The following is a 16,937-nucleotide window of genomic DNA, read 5'->3' as shown; positions in this document are numbered from 1 at the left end:
GACTGCATGTGTTGGAAATCTCTACCCACTCAATATGTGACAAGTCCGGCGTGAATGTACTTCCTCTCAGTAGCACAGAGCGGCTCTCAGCTCTAAGGAAGCTTCAGCCTCTGATGGATGTTTCTGTAACCATTCTGAGGGTTTGGCTGCAAATCTTTTCCTCCCCTAAGTGAGAAAGGCCTCCTCTACCTCTTCATGTTAAGGGAATAATGTAATAGGGTAGTGAACAGTGGGGTGTTTTTCCTTCTGTATTTAGTTGTTAAAGCAAGAAGAGATTTAGTGCACTTGATGTTATAAAATATCTCATTTTACTCTTGTGCATCCACGAGCAGCACATCGTCTTGGAGGTCAGCATTTGGAACAATCGATTGTTAATGTTTTCAGGCCAAATGCACGTTGCTTTGCTCTATGGTAAGAAAAAAAAAATCTACTTACAAAATGCTTACACTGTTTACCAATAAACCCTCTTTTTTTTTAAGCTTTCTGTCCTTAGACCAGGAAGGTTCAGTTTGTCATCTGTTTGTGCATGTTTCTGCACTTCTTACAATTACATTCTAAAATGTACATGGAAGGCTCTGCTGCGTTGCCTCGTGCACTTGGCCAGACAGCTCTTCTTGCCACGGGGTTGATGAAAATCGTTCCTGTACAAAGCACTCCATGCTCGTTTCAGCCAACTTTCTCCAAACTTGTTTTTACTCAAAGACCACACTCAAATGTGTTTGGCATTTTTAATCCTTGAATTAGGAGTTTAGAGTTTGAGGCCAGACCGACTAGAGTGCAAGGCGGTGAAGCTGTTCTGAGGTTTGGCCCTTGGCTGGCCAGTTCCTGTGGAGGGACCTGCATGCTGTTAGTGGGGTGAACACTGGTCTGGCAGCTGGAGCCAAGGGCTCAAGTTCCAGCTCGACCCCTCACATATGTGACTCTGGGGTGTCGCCTCACCTCCCTGCTCCACCTTAGTGATGCATCCAGGGGAATTGACTTTATCAATTGAGGATAGTTTCAGGGAATTCACTGAGTACTAAAAAAAAAAATTTCTTTAAACTCAAGGCAAGATTTGGCCTAGTGGTGAAGACTCTGGTAAAGATATCAGAGTACCTGGGTTCAAGTGCACACCCTGTGAGACAACAGGTTGGGTTCTTGCCACCCATGGGAAAAGACCTAGACCGAGTTCCCTTCCCAGCCCTGGCTGTTTCTGTCACTTGGGGAATGAAAGTGAACCAGTGAATGGAATTGACCAATCTGTCCCCAACTCAAGTAAAGAAATTTTAACAAGTACATGTTAAACCCTTAGTTTTCCTAATAAGACAATTAAAAGCAAACAGGCAGAAGTAATAAGTACCAGATTTCATAAATGTGAGAATGTTTTCAAATGAGAAAGGCAGAAAAATAAGAACAAAGGACAGCCCTTTATAGTGAATAAATTGAGCTTTATAAAAAATTTAGTGTATTATCTCTTTTTGACATCCTTGCTACAGGCCCACAGAAACTTACAAGACCCATGGACAAGCATCAGGGAATCAATCCAAACAGACCTGCTAGGTACCTGCTGTCTCTTACTCTATTAAAGAGATGGCATTAAATTTTCCCCATTTTTTCAATACCATCTTTGTATCTCCATGCACTTTTAAAATTAATCTTTGACCACACCTTCACTGCCAAAGATTGTGTGGGCAGTGATCTGAGCAACTTTTTCCAAATGCACACCTGGCTTTGACAGTGCAGAGTGGGAGAGAAAGTTGAAGGCGCTTGTCTTTCCAACCCAGCAGGAGTCCCGCACACCCAGAAAAGTAGCTGAGATCCCTACAGAGCTGCCAGATTGCAAAGGCAAAAATTGTTTATCTAAACAATCAGCCCATCCTCTCACCTGAAATAGCTAAAATAGGCTTGCTTTCTTTCAATCTAAATGAAATTCTCTTGTCTCGGTGCAGAGTAGCTTAAGTTTGTAGCTACTTAGCTTAGAAACAGGTGTAGCCCCATTACTTACTTTCAAACCATGCTTCATTATTCAGGAATTGTCCCAAAAAATACTGCCCTTGAGAACTCTGCTGGAACACATTGGGGAGCTGCCACAATGTTCCCTCTTCATCACTGATTTGGAATGGGCCTAGAATAATCCAAAGGACAGCTTTTTTTTTTTTTCTATGAATGTCTCCTTAACCAGATAGACACTTAACAGAATGTGGAAAATCATCTGTTTAGTGGAAAATCAAGACTTTGAGGTACTTTTTTATGTACAAGTTATTTACAGTTTTAAAAAGGTGGTTATGTCAGGAGCTCATGTGCAGCTGAACTCCTGTTGGGTAGCCAAGAGTGTGGCGGGTGGGGAGTCAAACCTTTTGGCTGCATCTTCAGGGCAGCCCAGGCTTTGGGTACAGTGATCCTTGTTGTCTGCAGTCCAGGGTGGCACTGACCGATAAGGGAAGGAGCACCCTTGGCCGTGGAAGGGCCGTATGTGCCCAAGTTTGCTTTTTTTTTTTTTTTTTTGACAGGCAGAGTGGACAGTGAGAGAGAGACAGAGAGAAAGGTCTTCCTTTTTTGCCATTGGTTCACCCTCCAATGGCCACCGCGGCTGGCACACTGTGCTGATCCAATGGCAGGAGCCAGGTGCTTCTCCTGGTCTCCCATGGGGTGCAGGGCCCAAGCACTTGGGCCATCCTCCACTGCACTCCCTGGCCACAGCAGAGAGCTGGCCTGGAAGAGGGGCAACTGGGACAGAATCCGGCACCCCGACCAGGACTAGAACCTGGTGTGCCGGCGCCACTAGGCGGAGGATTAGCCTAGTGAGCCGCGGCGCCGGCCCCAAGTTTGCTTTTACCAGGTAAAGGTGTGGATATAGAATAGACATCCTCGTCTTTGATATCAGCATGGTTCTAGCAAGCTTGCAGTTTTTAGAGATTTAGTTTAGTGTAAGAATCATTTGTTTAAAAGATTTATTTATTTGAAAGGCAGAGACGGAGGTCTTCACTCCCCAAATGGCCTCAACAGCCGGAGCTGGGCTGATGCAAAGCCAGGAGCTTCTTCCAGGTCTCCCACACAGAAGCAGGTGCCCAAGCACTCGGGCCGTCCTCTACTGCTTTCCCAGGCCATAGTAGAGAGCTGGATCGGAAGTGGAGGAGCCGGGACTCAAACTGGCGCCTATATGGGATGCCAGCACTGCAGGCAGCAGCTTTACCCACTACGTCACAGCGCCGGCCCTGAGAATCATTCTTTGACAAGAGAATCACAACGTGGGATGAGCCTCATCGACTCCATTTTGATTAGGTCTCCACCACAAGTAAAGGACACCAGAGAAATCCACTAAGGAAGAGCGATTTTTCTAAATACAGAGTCCCAGAAGCTAAGTCGGAGGAAGGTATAGAACTGTTTGAGGCCGGCGCCGCGGCTCACTAGGCTAATCCTCCGCCTAGCGGCGCCGGCACACCGGGTTCTAGTCCTGATTGGGGTGCCGGATTCTGTCCCGGTTGCCCCTCTTCCAGGCCAGCTCTCTGCTGTGGCCAGGGAGTGCAGTGGAGGATGGCCTAAGTGCTTGGGCCCTGCACCCCATGGGAGACCAGGAGAAGCACCTGGTTCCTGCCATCGGATCAGCGCGGTGCGCCGGCCATGGTGGCCATTGGAGGGTGAACCAACGGCAAAGGAAGACCTTTCTCTCTGTCTCTCTCTCACTGTCCACTCTGCCTGTCAAAAAAAAAAAAAAAATCTGTTTGAGTCAGCCCTCATTCACCCTGCACAAAACCCCAGCACTGCCAGTTTAAGGCTAACAGATGAAGTATGGATGCTTGTTAAATCCGAGTGTCAAACAACGAATAACTTTTAGGTTAAAAAATACTGCTGAATACTTAAATCTGGAAAGATACCTGTACTTTAAAAAGTCTTCATTGTTTAGCTGACCTTGCGAATTAAGTAGGCATGCTGTATTTTTATTTGCTAACTCTGGCAAATAATAACTCTAGCAATAATAACACGACAATACCTGATAATTGTAGAAAGACATAGCTTGTTTATTAGCAATGTGGGCTCTGAGCCAGCTTGCCTTGGTTTGAGTTACAGGCTCTGCCAATTGCTAGCTCGGGACTTTTGAGTTCATAAAATTGCTTTGTGCTTCAGTTTCCTCTTGGTAAAGTAGCAGTAAGAAAAGTTAACAGGGTTGTTATCACGGGCTTAGCCTGGGATCAGGTAAATGCGTATGAATTCAAGTCGATTTCTCACCTTTTACTACAGCATCTTGGACATCTTTCATCTGCTTATGTTTGGCAGGCACTGGCAGAGTGAACCCATAGATGGGACTTCTCTGTCTCTCCCTGTCACTCTGCCTTTCAAAAAAATCATCCGGAAATAAAACTTCCTTAAAAAATATTGTAGCTAGAGTCTCTTGTCTTTTTAAAATTTATTTATTTGAAAGAACTACACAGAGGAGAGGCGGGGCGGGGGGGGGGGGGTCCTTCCAGCCGCTGGTTCACTCCCCAGATGGCCGCAACAGCCAGGAGTCAGGAGCTTCTTCTGAGTCACCCATGTGGGTGCAGGGCCCAAGGACCATAGCAGAGAGCTGGAGCAGCCAGGTCTTGAACTGGCACCCATATGGAATGCCGGCGCTTCAGGCCAGGGTGTTAACCTGCTGTGCCACAGCGGTGGCCCCAAAACTTTTTTTTTTTTTGACAGAGTTAGACAGAAAGGTCTTCCCTCTGTTGGTTCACCCCCCAAATGGCTGCTATGGCCGGCATGCTGTGCCTCGCTGAAGCCAGGAGCCAAGTGCCTCCTCCTGGTCTCCCCTGCAGGTGCAGGGCCCAAGCACTTGGGCTATCCTCCACTGCCTTCCTGGGCCACAGCAGAGAGCTGGACTGGAAGAGGAGCAACCAGAACTAGAAGCCGGGTGCCGGCACCGCAGGCAGAGGATTAGCCAAGTGAGCCGTGGCGCCGGCCACCAAAACTTTTTTTAAAGAAGATACTACTAGGGGCAGACTTCTGGTTTAGCCATTGAGATGCCCACATTGAACTAATTAAGTCCAGGCTCCAGCTCCCAATTCTACCTTCCTGCTCATGCCAACCCTGGGAGACAGCAGATGTTGGTTCAAGGATCAGGGTCTCTGCCACCCACATGGGAGACCTGCATCGCATTCCTGGCTCCTGGCTCCTGGCTCCGGCCTGGCCACTCACTGTGGGTACTCTGTCAAATAAAGATGGCAACAAGAAGAAGACACGATTTTGAGTGTGTGTTGGCCTTCTTGTCATTTGGAGAGTATTCCTGGTATTTTTTTCTTCCACAAGGGTAAGACAGTTGATTTGTTTTGCTCGTTGCCGTACCCCTGGTACCTGAAATAGTTCTGATGTGCTGTGAGCTCCCAATTCAAATCTACTTATTATTGAATGAAGAAAGAGAAATGGTTTTTGTTGTAATAAAACTTTGTACATTTGGGTGCATTAAAACGTGTTACATAAAACTTGAGGCTCGGCATAGATACAGACCTCTCCCAGAGGTTCTCTGGACTCCCCAAGCAGAAATACCTTCCTCCCATAACCCGGATCTGTGTGATTTTGCAATTTTCTCCTCTGGCTATTACCTTCTTGTTACCATTCAATTCCCCTAAGCTCCTGGAGAGCAGGATCGTTCACTCTATCTGTGTCGTCTATTTGCCGAATGACTAAATGGACGTGTGTTTAGTCTCCAAGAGAGACAGGGAAGTTCTATGGGAAAAGGACCGATCCTTTGAGAGGACTGATAACTGTTCTGTCGCTCCTTGGCACTTTCTGTTTTGTTTGCTTCCAGCTGTGCATGTCACTGGTCTTGAGAGAATGTGCTTTAATTTGTTGCAAAGAATGGCTTCTCCTGGTAGCACCTTGGTAATTAAATTCATTACTCTTCCTGAGAAGGAACAAAGCCCGAGCTAGTTAGATAATTGCTTTTGTCTTTATTTGTAATCTTTTTTAGCAAACAAGCACATGCGCTTTCTCTGTGGACAACCTTTATGAATTCTTGATGACATCTGGCTGCTTAATTTGAAAAAGTGTATAGCCATGAAGATTAACGTTGGACCTTAACTAGGTTTAATTTCAGACATACATAGGATCCGTTTTAATCTCCGTCAACCCCTTCAAGCAGATGCCATATTTCGGGGAAAAGGAAATTGAAATGTACCAAGGAGCGGTGAGTCCCATGCCATGTGAATTACTGTACTATGTAGAGGTTTTATAATGCATACATAGTTTTGTAATTAGCAATACATTTGCATTTTATTGTAGATTATTTATTGGGGAAGCTTCAGGCAGTGATTGATTTTTAATGACATGGTGCTCTTTGGCAGGTACAGCTCCCAAAAGGCCTAGGACTGTCTCCTAGTTGAGCCTTACTTCTGTACATAATGAAGTGGGGTGTTGTACCTGCACTTTGGGGGATCTTCCTGTAGCCACAAAATTCTAAGGAATAAAAACAAGTCACAGGTTAACAAGTAGGCAAGGGTGGGGGGGTCATTCCTCCTGAATCTGAACCTTAGATTAGCTGTGGTTTTGACATGAACATGTAAAATACATCATGGATCACTTTGTTTATTAATGTCAGCCCCATCCCTATTCGGACTCGCCTCCATCGCCGTCTCTGCTGTGCAGTCAACATAGACGCTGTCGCCCCCACCAACACGTTCTGTGCCCGGGGCTGCCCCGTCTCTGCAGCTTTTTTCCTTCCCCTTCCTCCCCTTCTTTCTTTGCAGCAGAAGCACAAGCACATTCATTAATCCTGACCCCTGGAAAAGCAACAAAAGGGAGCCCACACAAATTCATCAGTTGAAGTGGAAGGCAATTTACCCAGAGCAAGAGCCCACCCCATTGTTCCCAGATGAATGGTGCCGGTTGCGGGAGCCGAAGGAGGCTGCCACGCGAGAGACCTTTGATAATGCTGCCTTTATGGGAGCCCAGCACAAGGGAGACACTGTCGGGAGCGGCCAGGCCCTTCCCTGGCGCCCTGGCCGCCAGCGGGCGCAGAGCTGGCTCGGCATCCCAGCTGACAGCCAAGGCGCCATGGATCGAAGTGCTGTGCTTGTGTGTTTCTTCCCTAGTTCTTTGAAAAGCGTCCCTTCGAGATCATTCATCTTTGAAGAGTTCTCTTTAAAGAAACATCACAGTGGTTTTTAAAAAAATGATAGATTGGTTTTTGCTGCTAACGGTAACACGAGTTCTGAAGCTAGTGTTGACTGAATGCGGTGCCCTGTGTTACACTCGCACGAATAAGAAAACAGCCCAGGATGCTGGCGGTGTGTTTGTCCCTGTTCCCTTCTCACAGAGAAGGAGACTGAAGCTCAGGGAGGTGAAGTGCTGGAATCTAAAGCTCCGGGTTGAGGTCAGATCTTAATGACTTCCAGCGTCTCAGAGGAGGGAAGGATCAGGTAGAGAAAATGCTTACCCTGGGGCTGCCGCTCTGGCGCAGCTGGTTAAAGACCCTACCTGCAGCACTGGCTTCCTGAGAGTCCCGGCTCAAACAGCGGAAGATGGCCCAAGGCCTTGGGCCCCTGCGCCCATGTGGGAGAGACCTGGAAGAAGCTCCTGGTTTCAGATCAGCTCAGTTCCAGCCGTTGTGGCCATTTGGGGAGTGACCAGCAGATGGAAGACCTATCACTCTCTCTTTACTTCTCCCTGTGACACTTTCAAATAAATTACAAAAAAAAATGCTTACTCTGATTCTCACAGGTAAGCTGAGAGATTCAGTGGGACCATAGATGGCTAAGCAACCTGAAAAGTGTAGAATAACCTGCAAAGGTCAACTGTTGCTTTGTTAAGTAACTTGGAGACCTCCTGGGAAATGACTTGGCTGTACCCTTCCATATACCTTTTGTGTATAAAATTAATTGAAAATAGATCCTAGTAAGAAATAAGAATGAGAATAGGAGAGTGGGAAGAATCATTATGTTCCTAAAGTTGTATTTATGAAAGGCATGAAATGTGTATACCTTAAATAAAAGTTTTCTGGGGAAAAAATTGAATGCAACAGTGCTGAAATGAACTGAGACAGTGAATTTACAAGGTATGGGAATGTATTTGGTTTTGTAGTCCTGCATAGCCCCGATATCCTATGAGACTAGATCACAAATGCAGGACTGTATGTTGGTGTGGTAGAATTTTTTTTCCCAATAGAATTGAAGCAAAGTGGCCTAACCAGTTTATCCCTTGAAAGAACCACACCTCCTCCCCTCTTATGGAAAATTTTGGTTTTCTCCCCCTTCCTAGACGGTCTCAGTTCTGAGGGCCTGGATTCTATAATATATATATATATTTTTTTTTTTTTCTCTTGGAAAAAAGAATCAGAATTCAGGGCTCTAGTTATAATGTTAGCAGGCCACTCTTCAGACCTGTTTCCCAAGTGTCTTCAGGAACACTTAGAAATGGAATGTCATCTGCAGAGGCGTGCTTGGGCGGAAGGGTGTGGTGTGGAGGATTGAAGACGTGGGTCATGTCTGCAGGCTGAGTCACACTGTGTCTGTGGAAGAGTCCTTCCAAATTCCATCTTGGGTCTTAGCATTCTGAATTTTCATCACTGAAGGAATTTCATGGGTTCTTATGTTATGCAACCTTTGAGATATAATTATGTGCACAGGCATCTGAATTGTACAGTACTGGATTCGTTCCTTTAAGGATTTATTTATTGATTTGGAAGGTGGAGTTACAGAGAGGGGAAGGAGTAGAGACAGAGTTATTCCATCTGCTGGTTCATTCCCCAAATGGCTGCAATGGCCAAGGCTGGGCCAGGAGCTTCATCTGGGTCTTCCATGTGGGTAGCAGGGGCCCAAGCACTTGGGCCATCTCAGGCTGCCTTCCCCAGGCGTATTAGCAGGAAACTAGATCGGAAGTGGAGCAGCTGGGACTGGAATCCATTGTGCCACAGTGCCTGCACCTGGATTTGTTTCTAAGGTCAAGAAAAGGAACGAGATAAGTTGATCTCTCTGACGGTGGTTTTATTTGTGTTTTTTGTTTTTCTAGGCACAGTATGAAAACCCACCACATATCTATGCCCTTGCGGATAACATGTACCGGAACATGATCATCGACAGAGAGAACCAGTGTGTCATCATCAGGTATGAGAAGGATGCTCACCAGGATGCCTGGAGGATGGGAGACGGGAATGTGGTTAGAGACTTCTGTCAAGGAGCAGTGATTTTTCAACAGCCACTGATGGCAGAGTGTGTGGGTAATACGTGCAAGAAGCAGGCTAGTTGTCTTCCAACTCCAACTCCTGAAAGCTGTGAGCATCCGTAGGGGTTTTTGTTCATGCTTAAGGCATGGAGGACTTAGAACTGGTGTTACCAGCCAGATCTTCCTCTGATCATCAAGGTCAAGGTTTGCCATCCTGGCCCTGGAGAAAATCATGAAACATCCTCTAACCCTTTGAGTGTACTGCGGTGCCTTTTCGTCACAAGTTTAATCATGTTTCACTGGGTTTTCAGCTGGAATCCTCCTCTCTCGGTTCTGTCCTTTCTTAGTAAGAATATAGTAGTTCATGTTTGGTATACTGTGGGGAGAGGTATACTTTGTTTGAGTTTTTGAGGACATTGTTGGTAAATTCAATCCTAGCTCCATTTCCTAATCCTTGTACCCTGATGAACTCTAGGTATTGGCAGGGTTAAAGTGCATTTAAATTTTATTTTACCATTATGAACATTTTCCAACGTAGCAAAAGTTTATGCATTCATGTTCCCATCTTTTAGAAACTAACAGTCCACATTTTGTCATAGGTATTTGTGTTTGTCTTTTATAGTTATTGCCTTATATGAATCATTTTTTAAAGTTTTCCCTGATGGCTATTCATAAACTTACACCAAATTAGAATAATGTCTTGCTGTATCTACCATCCTTTTTGTATGGCTATCAGTATGTTGCCACACCTGTCTTACTTAGTCCTCTCTCCTAACCCCACTTGATTATTTAAAGCAAATCCCAGACAGCATAGCATATCCGTTCAATCATCAGTAATCAGAATGTATCTCTAGAAGATAATTCTTTTTTTTTTTTTTTTTTTTTTTGACAGGCAGAGTGGACAGTGAGAGAGAGACAGAGAGAAAGGTCTTCCTTTTCCTTTTGGTTCACCCTCCAATGGCCGCCGCGGCCGGCACGCTGCGGCCAGCGCACCGCGCTGATCCAAAGGCAGGAGCCAGGTGCTTCTCCTGGTCTCCCAGGGGGTGCAGGGCCCAAGCACCTGGGCCATCCTCCACTGCACTCCCTGGCCACAGCAGAGAACTGGCCTGGAAGTGGGGCAACCGGGACAGAATCTGGCACCCCGACCGGGACTAGAACCCGGTGTACCGGCGCTGCAAGGCGGAGGATTAGCCTAGTGAGCCACGGCGCCGGCCTGAAGATAATTCTCAACACACCCTAAACATGAACAGTTTCTTTTAATGTCATCAAATATTGGTATTCCAATTCCATGACTATCTTGAGATTTTCTTTTGTAGTTCTTCGGTTTTTATTTAGGATCCAAACAAGGCCCCCAAACAGGACCTGGTTGTTAATTTTTTATGTCTCTTAATCATTAATAATTCTCTCCTCTTTTTTTCCCCCTTGGCATTTGTTTGGTAGAGAAAAATGTCGCTGGTCTGGAAGACCTTTCTATAGTATGGCATTGGTTGCATGTATCCTGTGATATTTCCTGTATATTACAAGAGCTATGTCTCCTGTAAATTGGTAGTTATATCTAAAAGCTTGATCTCATTTGGGTTCAGGTTTTGGCAAAAATAATTTGCTGGTGATGCCATGCACTTAACACCTGTTGGTTTGTCTTTGTGTGATGTTCAAATTATCAGCGGACCCAGCCATTATAAATTTTCATTTCATAGCCATAGTTTAATTAGTGGTTGCAAAAGTTACTTTCTAATTCTGTAAATCTGTTATTCTTCATTTACTGGTTGGAGTTCATTGATTTAATCATTTTAAAATAGACTCTGTATAGGAAAGTGAGATAAAATTCCTTAGTCATTGGCATTATTTACTGTTTTTCAAAGCAGTGGGCTGTTGCCATGGCAACCCCCAAGGTAATATGTCTTTATTTTTGGTGTCATTCTAAACTAGTGAATTTCAAATGTTTTACCTGATTACTGCAGTTATTCTTTTTGGTGCTCAAATGAGCCCATCTTTGACCAGGAAGAGCCTCTTATCTTGGCTATTATAGCCTTATGACTATGACCCCAATAATCTCTGATGATTTCCTTGTTTAAGGTGTTCCAAGCTCATCTTTCACATTGCCAAACTCATCTTATCCATGTCCTGCCCAAGACCTGGAATGTGCCACTTCCCCAAGGGGTCCTGGCTCATTTTAATGATAAATGGTATTTAGAAACCACTAGTCAGGGCACTGAGAGTGCTCACTACCCTGTTAGCAGGGCTTCTGGTTCTTTTCAGAGGACAGTGCTAGGGAACGATTTTTTTTTTTTTTTATTTTAAGAGAAAGTGAAACATGAGTCATACTGATATTTCCAGTTCAGTTTTTAAGATTGCCGAGTTTTATTTCTTTGATTTTTATATTAATACCCCATTTATCTTATGCTGAAATCTTGGTTCCTAATGATGTGAACACAATTATTTGTCTTACACTATGTATATATTTTAGATAGATAAAATCAATAATATGTAATGTTAATGCTTTAAAAGAACAGAACCAGTGGCAATCTGAACTACAGTCAAAATATCGGATTTTAAAACTCACTTAAAATAATCCTTTTCTGTGTCATTAACATGTCAACCTGGCCTGCAGTTAGGTTCATTTGTTTTATTTTTGAATTTTTGTGGTTTAAAAAATTTAAATTTGTCATTATTTTCTAGTTGTGTTAAACATTTACATGGCTCCAGTGTTAAAACTACAAAACAAAAACACTGAAGCATTTCAGTATAAATAGAGAACTCAAGTACTTAGAAAGTGATGAAACTTCAGCACATTTTGCCCCTGGATATTTCTACCTGCATCCCTGAAAACTGAAGACATTTTCTTACTTAGCCCCTGGACAGTTCTAATAACTGAAGAATTAATAAGAATTTTCCATATCACCTATAAGCCAGAAGACCATATTCAAATTTCTCTTAATTATTGCAAACAAGTCCTTTCCTTTCGGTTTAAGCAGATTCAGGAATGGTTGTATATGGTTGTAAATATAAAATTTATATGTTATATTTATATATATTTTAAAGATCTAATTTTTTTAAGATTTATTTATTTACTTGAAAGGCAAAGTTACAGAGGAGAGAACGGGGAGCGGGGACAGAGAGAGGGAGGGAGATCTCTTCCATCCACTTGTAAACTCCCCAAATGCTGCAACAGCCAGGGCTGGGCCAGGCTGAATTCAGGAGCTAGGAGATTTATCCACGTCTCCCATGTAGGTACAGAGGCCCAAGTGCCTGAGCCTTCTTGCACTGCTTTCCCAGGTGCATTAACAGGGAATTGGATCAGAAGTGGAGCAGCCAGGACTCAAATCAACGCCTATATGGGATGCCAGCCTCACAGGCAGCAGCTTAACCCACTACACTGCAGTGCCACCCCCTTAAATTTATTTTTATTCTGCTGTTCCTCTACTGCCACCATTTTTCCCCAATGATGTTGACATTTGAAGAGACCAAGCCATTGATTGTTCTTGGTCTCATTAGACTTATTCCTTCAGTTGGATTTTGTATAAATTGAAAGATCTAAATATTTGATTAGATGCAGGTTAAACCCTTTTGGAGAGATTGCTTGGGTAATGATGAATTTGGTTGCCTGATAGAAAATATTCTTCTTTGACACAAAGTTGAAAGTCTGGCCTCTAGAGGGGTGTTCCTAACTGGAATTTAATCAGAGTCCAGGATGAGTGTTCTGATAGCGTCCCTTGTCCTTCCTCCTCCCTTTCCCCTCCGCTGGGTGTGTGCTGAGATGAAAAGGAAGGAAATGGCCTTGGTGCAGCAGCTCTGCTAGGCTGGGAACCAGCCCGCTCTTGCCCATCCCGTGTCTCCCTCTCTCAGTCCCTTTCACCTGTCCCAACAGCAGGACTTGTGCCCAGTTCCACGGTCCTTCTTTCTAGCTTTCAGCTGACCAAGACCGCGAGGACATGCTCATGAGGATTTCTGCTGGGGTGGCTGCGCTTCTCATTTAGGAGGTGATAGGACAGGGAGCTGGTAGCCTTCAACTATGCAGAGTTAGGTCCAAATTCTGGTTCCGGGCAGAGCCCTGCACTGTGCAGCCCTCACTTCCATCACCAGCTGCACGTTGAGGGCTCCCCAGGCTCCTTTCTGACCTGCTGGCTATAAATGCAGGTTCAGCAACTCACTGGAAAGCCCTCTACTTGGTCCCTAGGGCTTTCTTAAGACTGTAATCCTGAGTCAGAACCTGGGCCAGGTGTGGGAGAGTTCCACGTGAAGCTTGTTGAGGTGATCTCCATGAGAAGTCACTGATGTTGTGCACTCAAATCTTCGGCGTGCAAAGTTTTTATCTGGGCTGCAGCCTCCACGGCCTGCAAGGCTGACTTATTTCCAGTGCCTCATGAAGGTTCAGGCTGATAATGCCTTCAGTCTCCAGTTCCTCTGGAGGTCAGAACTGATAGGCTGTGTTGCAACGTCTGCATCGTCAATCACATCATTAGACTGGTGGCCAAAGCCTCCAGGCAAACAGACACTCATCAAGCAGGACCTCACGGAGGTTAGAGTTCACCGCCCAATAACAGAAGGCAAAGCTCGACCTCATTAGTGGGCAGGAGCTGTGGTTTGTTTCCTTTGAGCACAGCAGGGTTCACTCGGGCCAGCTCTGTGACCCTGGGCTGCACTCCCAACGACTCTCTGGGCCTCGGTGGCTTCACCTGTAAGTGAACCGATTGATCAGATGACCTGTGAGTTCTGCTGGTTTGGAACTGTTCCAGATAACGCTGATGGGAAAGGAAGGCAAAGAGATGCTAGTCTCGGTAGAGGGGCCCAAGTGTGCAGCTGCTGCCACTGGCGAGCTGGGTGCGTGGCCTGCTGGGGGTTGAGTTGAATGGTGCATGCCCGAATGCATTTGTGAACAGAAAACAAACAAAACCTGTTTTGGGGGTGCTGGAACAGAAGCCTGTTCCTGTGCTAAGGGATCCTGCCATAGCTGGGAAGACTAGGAATTTTTAGTAGCATTTAATTAGGAAATAAAAAATGAATGATGGCCTAATTTGTATGTTCTTTCAGACCTCCACCTCTTAATAGCCCTGGTGTGACTTTGTCTAAGTGACTCTGTGGATCGCTAACACAGCCCATAAAGGCAGCTTTACTAGTTTCCACCCGATCTTACTCATGTTTTCAACAACTGGCAGGATAGGCTGGCAGCTTGCTATTTCTGGACTAGAAATCAGTACACCAAATTGAATTTTAAAGAAATGAAGGAGTTGAGCTGCTTGTCGAAGCAAATCCTCCATCAAAGCCTGGGTCTTGAGTTTTGTACATCGACAAACTAGATTTGTCGAAATAGCGAGAGTTGAGCGGCCTTGAAACACTGCCTCTTGCCAACCAAATTCACCAATGACTATGAATTAGACCCTGCTTCATTATATTGTGGAGAGAATTCTGCCTGTGGATAGCTGACTGCCCTGGAACACAGCCCACGAGGGGAGCTAGATGGCCATTAGAAATCTGAATGGAGAGTTGAATTCATAGCATAGGGGGAGCTGAATTGGCTCATGTCATCTGAGCACAGCATTCACTGTGGTGATGTGAACCAGAGCAATGGTCTACTCCTCGGAGTAGTCTTTCTTGAGAAAACCCAGCGTTTTGGCCATTTATTTTTCTGCCCTGACTCCAGGTAGCTCAACCAGTCCCTGCCATCTACTACATTAACTTCTGATCAGCAATAAAGACCCAGGATGGGCCTTGGATGTTTCCAAGTCTTCCTCAACAGCCCACTGCAGGGAGAGTGGCTTCTGTAGATGGTAGCTTCAACTCCCACGCCTTTTGATTGTAAATTTAACTTTTCAGCAGATAAGTCCTTCTAATTCTGAATTGCATTATTAGCTCAGTGGCTATACCCATAACTAGGTTCCAGCCCCAGAGAGCGGTTTCAGATAATGTAGGGTGGGCACCGAGCATCAGTACCTCTTTTCGAGCTTCCTGAGTTATTCTGTTGAGAACTCGGGCTGAGGCTCTTGAAATCCTGATTTTAGGTCACTTCTTGTCTTTAGCACCATCAAGCCAGACAAGATACACTTCTTGAGTGGCTGCTTTTCATATGTTATCTCTTTTATTCCTTCCTACCCTGGTTGTCAGCATTGATATTTTTCAAAGTTTCACTCGGAAAATAAAGCTTAAGAGAATTCCAAGATTCCAAAACTAGCAAATGGTGGAGCCTGTAATTGGACGTGGTGTCATCTGACCTCAGAGCTTATACTCTTGATCTACCCCCTATTGATTGTGCCCCTCTCTGTCTCAAATTTCCCACTTTTTTGTGGAGACATTTGTAGCTGCCATATACTAGAAGACAAAGGTCAGGACATGTAGCAAAGTTAGTTATCCTGGACTTGAGTTCCAAGGATTGAGGCTTTTCTCAGAATCTGGATGCTTTTCCAGACCTAACCCTTGGTGTGATCTGGGCTGTGATGCTCTGTGCATATTCAGGAGGCTGATGACTATGCCTGTCATCAATTAGAGGACAGTTGACACATAGACTGGCAATGAAGGAACACAATGCTATTGATGCGTTCATCTTCATTTCTTCCTGAGAAGTGGAGATGCATTGATGGATCAGGTCAAACCAGGGCTATTGCTATAACCTGACCGTTATCTCCTAGTATGTATGTATTTGTTTCCCTATGGCCTCTTTGTATATTATAGCCACATAGCATTTGTGCAGTACAAGGGATGATCTTCAGTTTGTGGAAAATGCAAATTATGAGAATACTGTGCATAGATTTCAAAAATTTTTTGCACCAAAATACATCTGTCTTTTAATAAGTACCCATAAGTGCAACATGATCAAGTGGAAGAGCCCTCTTTGCATGAGAGGTGGGTGATGTCTTAGTGATGACCTCTGAATAGGAATTTGGTTCATTAAGATGAGGGAATACAGAAATCTAGTATTGTGATGAGGGCGTGCCTGGGTTTTAAAGGCAGGGAGGAAATTGTTTGACAGTCAGTATGCCTGTGAAGGAAAGAAAGAGTAGATAAATGAATGTGGAGTCTGGGCAGGGCCGTAGTTACAGTAGCATCATGAACAATCGGGAGCACCTGAGGGCTGGGGGCCACCTGCAAACACAGTGAATGAACAGCCCGTATCAGCTTACTCACTAATCATCTGCTCTGCAAAATCCAGCAGCTGGATTTGTGTTTTAGAACCACATATGTGATAGCTTTTGAATGTCAGAGACATCTATGCAAATCTGTTTAATAAAATAATCATGCTGCGGCAAAAAGAATGAGAGAACCAGGAAGTTTTTCTTATGGTCTCCACCATCTCTAAGTCAAACAAGCTCTTGGCAGTGTGGCTAGAGGCATTTCTGAAGCCCTTTTCATAGACCTCTATTGAGATCTACCGGGCCATGAACTGTGGTGGTTTTATTGCTGCCTTCAAAAGTGAATTCCTATCAGGTTCAGCCTGTAGCGACTTTTGACACCTTAGTCTCTTTAAAACATGTGATGTTGGGGCTGGCACTGTGGCGCAGCAGGTGAACGCCCTGGCCTGAAGTGTTGGCATCCCATATGGGCACCGGTTCGAGACCCAGCTGCTCCACTTCGGATCCAGCCCTCTGCCTCTCTGCTATGGCCTGGGAAACAGTAGAAGATGGCTCAAGTCCTTGGTCCCCTGTACCTTCATGGGAGACCCAGAAGAAACTCCTGGCTCCTGGCTTCGGATCAGTGCAGCTCCAGCCGTTGTGGCTAACTGGGAGTGAACCATCGGATGGAAGACTCTCTCTCTCTCTGCCTCTCTGCCACTCTCTCTGTAACTCTGACTTTCAAATAAATAAATAAACCTTAAAAAAAATGTGATGTCAATT

The 16,937-nt window shown here is 44.9% G+C and overlaps 1 protein-coding gene across 1 annotated transcript in view; it reads left to right on the top strand.

The window, feature by feature from the left end:
* MYO1E (myosin IE) overlaps positions 1 to 16,937 on the top strand; it is a 226,062-nt gene that overhangs the window by 97,540 nt on the left and 111,585 nt on the right. Inside the window, exons 3-4 of the mRNA XM_008268949.4 lie at positions 6,050 to 6,139; positions 8,959 to 9,053. Of these exons, the coding sequence (XP_008267171.2) occupies positions 6,050 to 6,139; positions 8,959 to 9,053 (185 nt within the window). The remainder of the gene's footprint in view (positions 1 to 6,049; positions 6,140 to 8,958; positions 9,054 to 16,937) is intronic.

This window comes from Oryctolagus cuniculus, chromosome 12 (genome assembly GCF_964237555.1).
Source record: "Oryctolagus cuniculus chromosome 12, mOryCun1.1, whole genome shotgun sequence".
In the NCBI taxonomy this organism is placed as follows: Eukaryota; Metazoa; Chordata; class Mammalia; order Lagomorpha; family Leporidae; genus Oryctolagus; species Oryctolagus cuniculus.
This window is presented reverse-complemented; position numbering and strand designations above follow the sequence as displayed.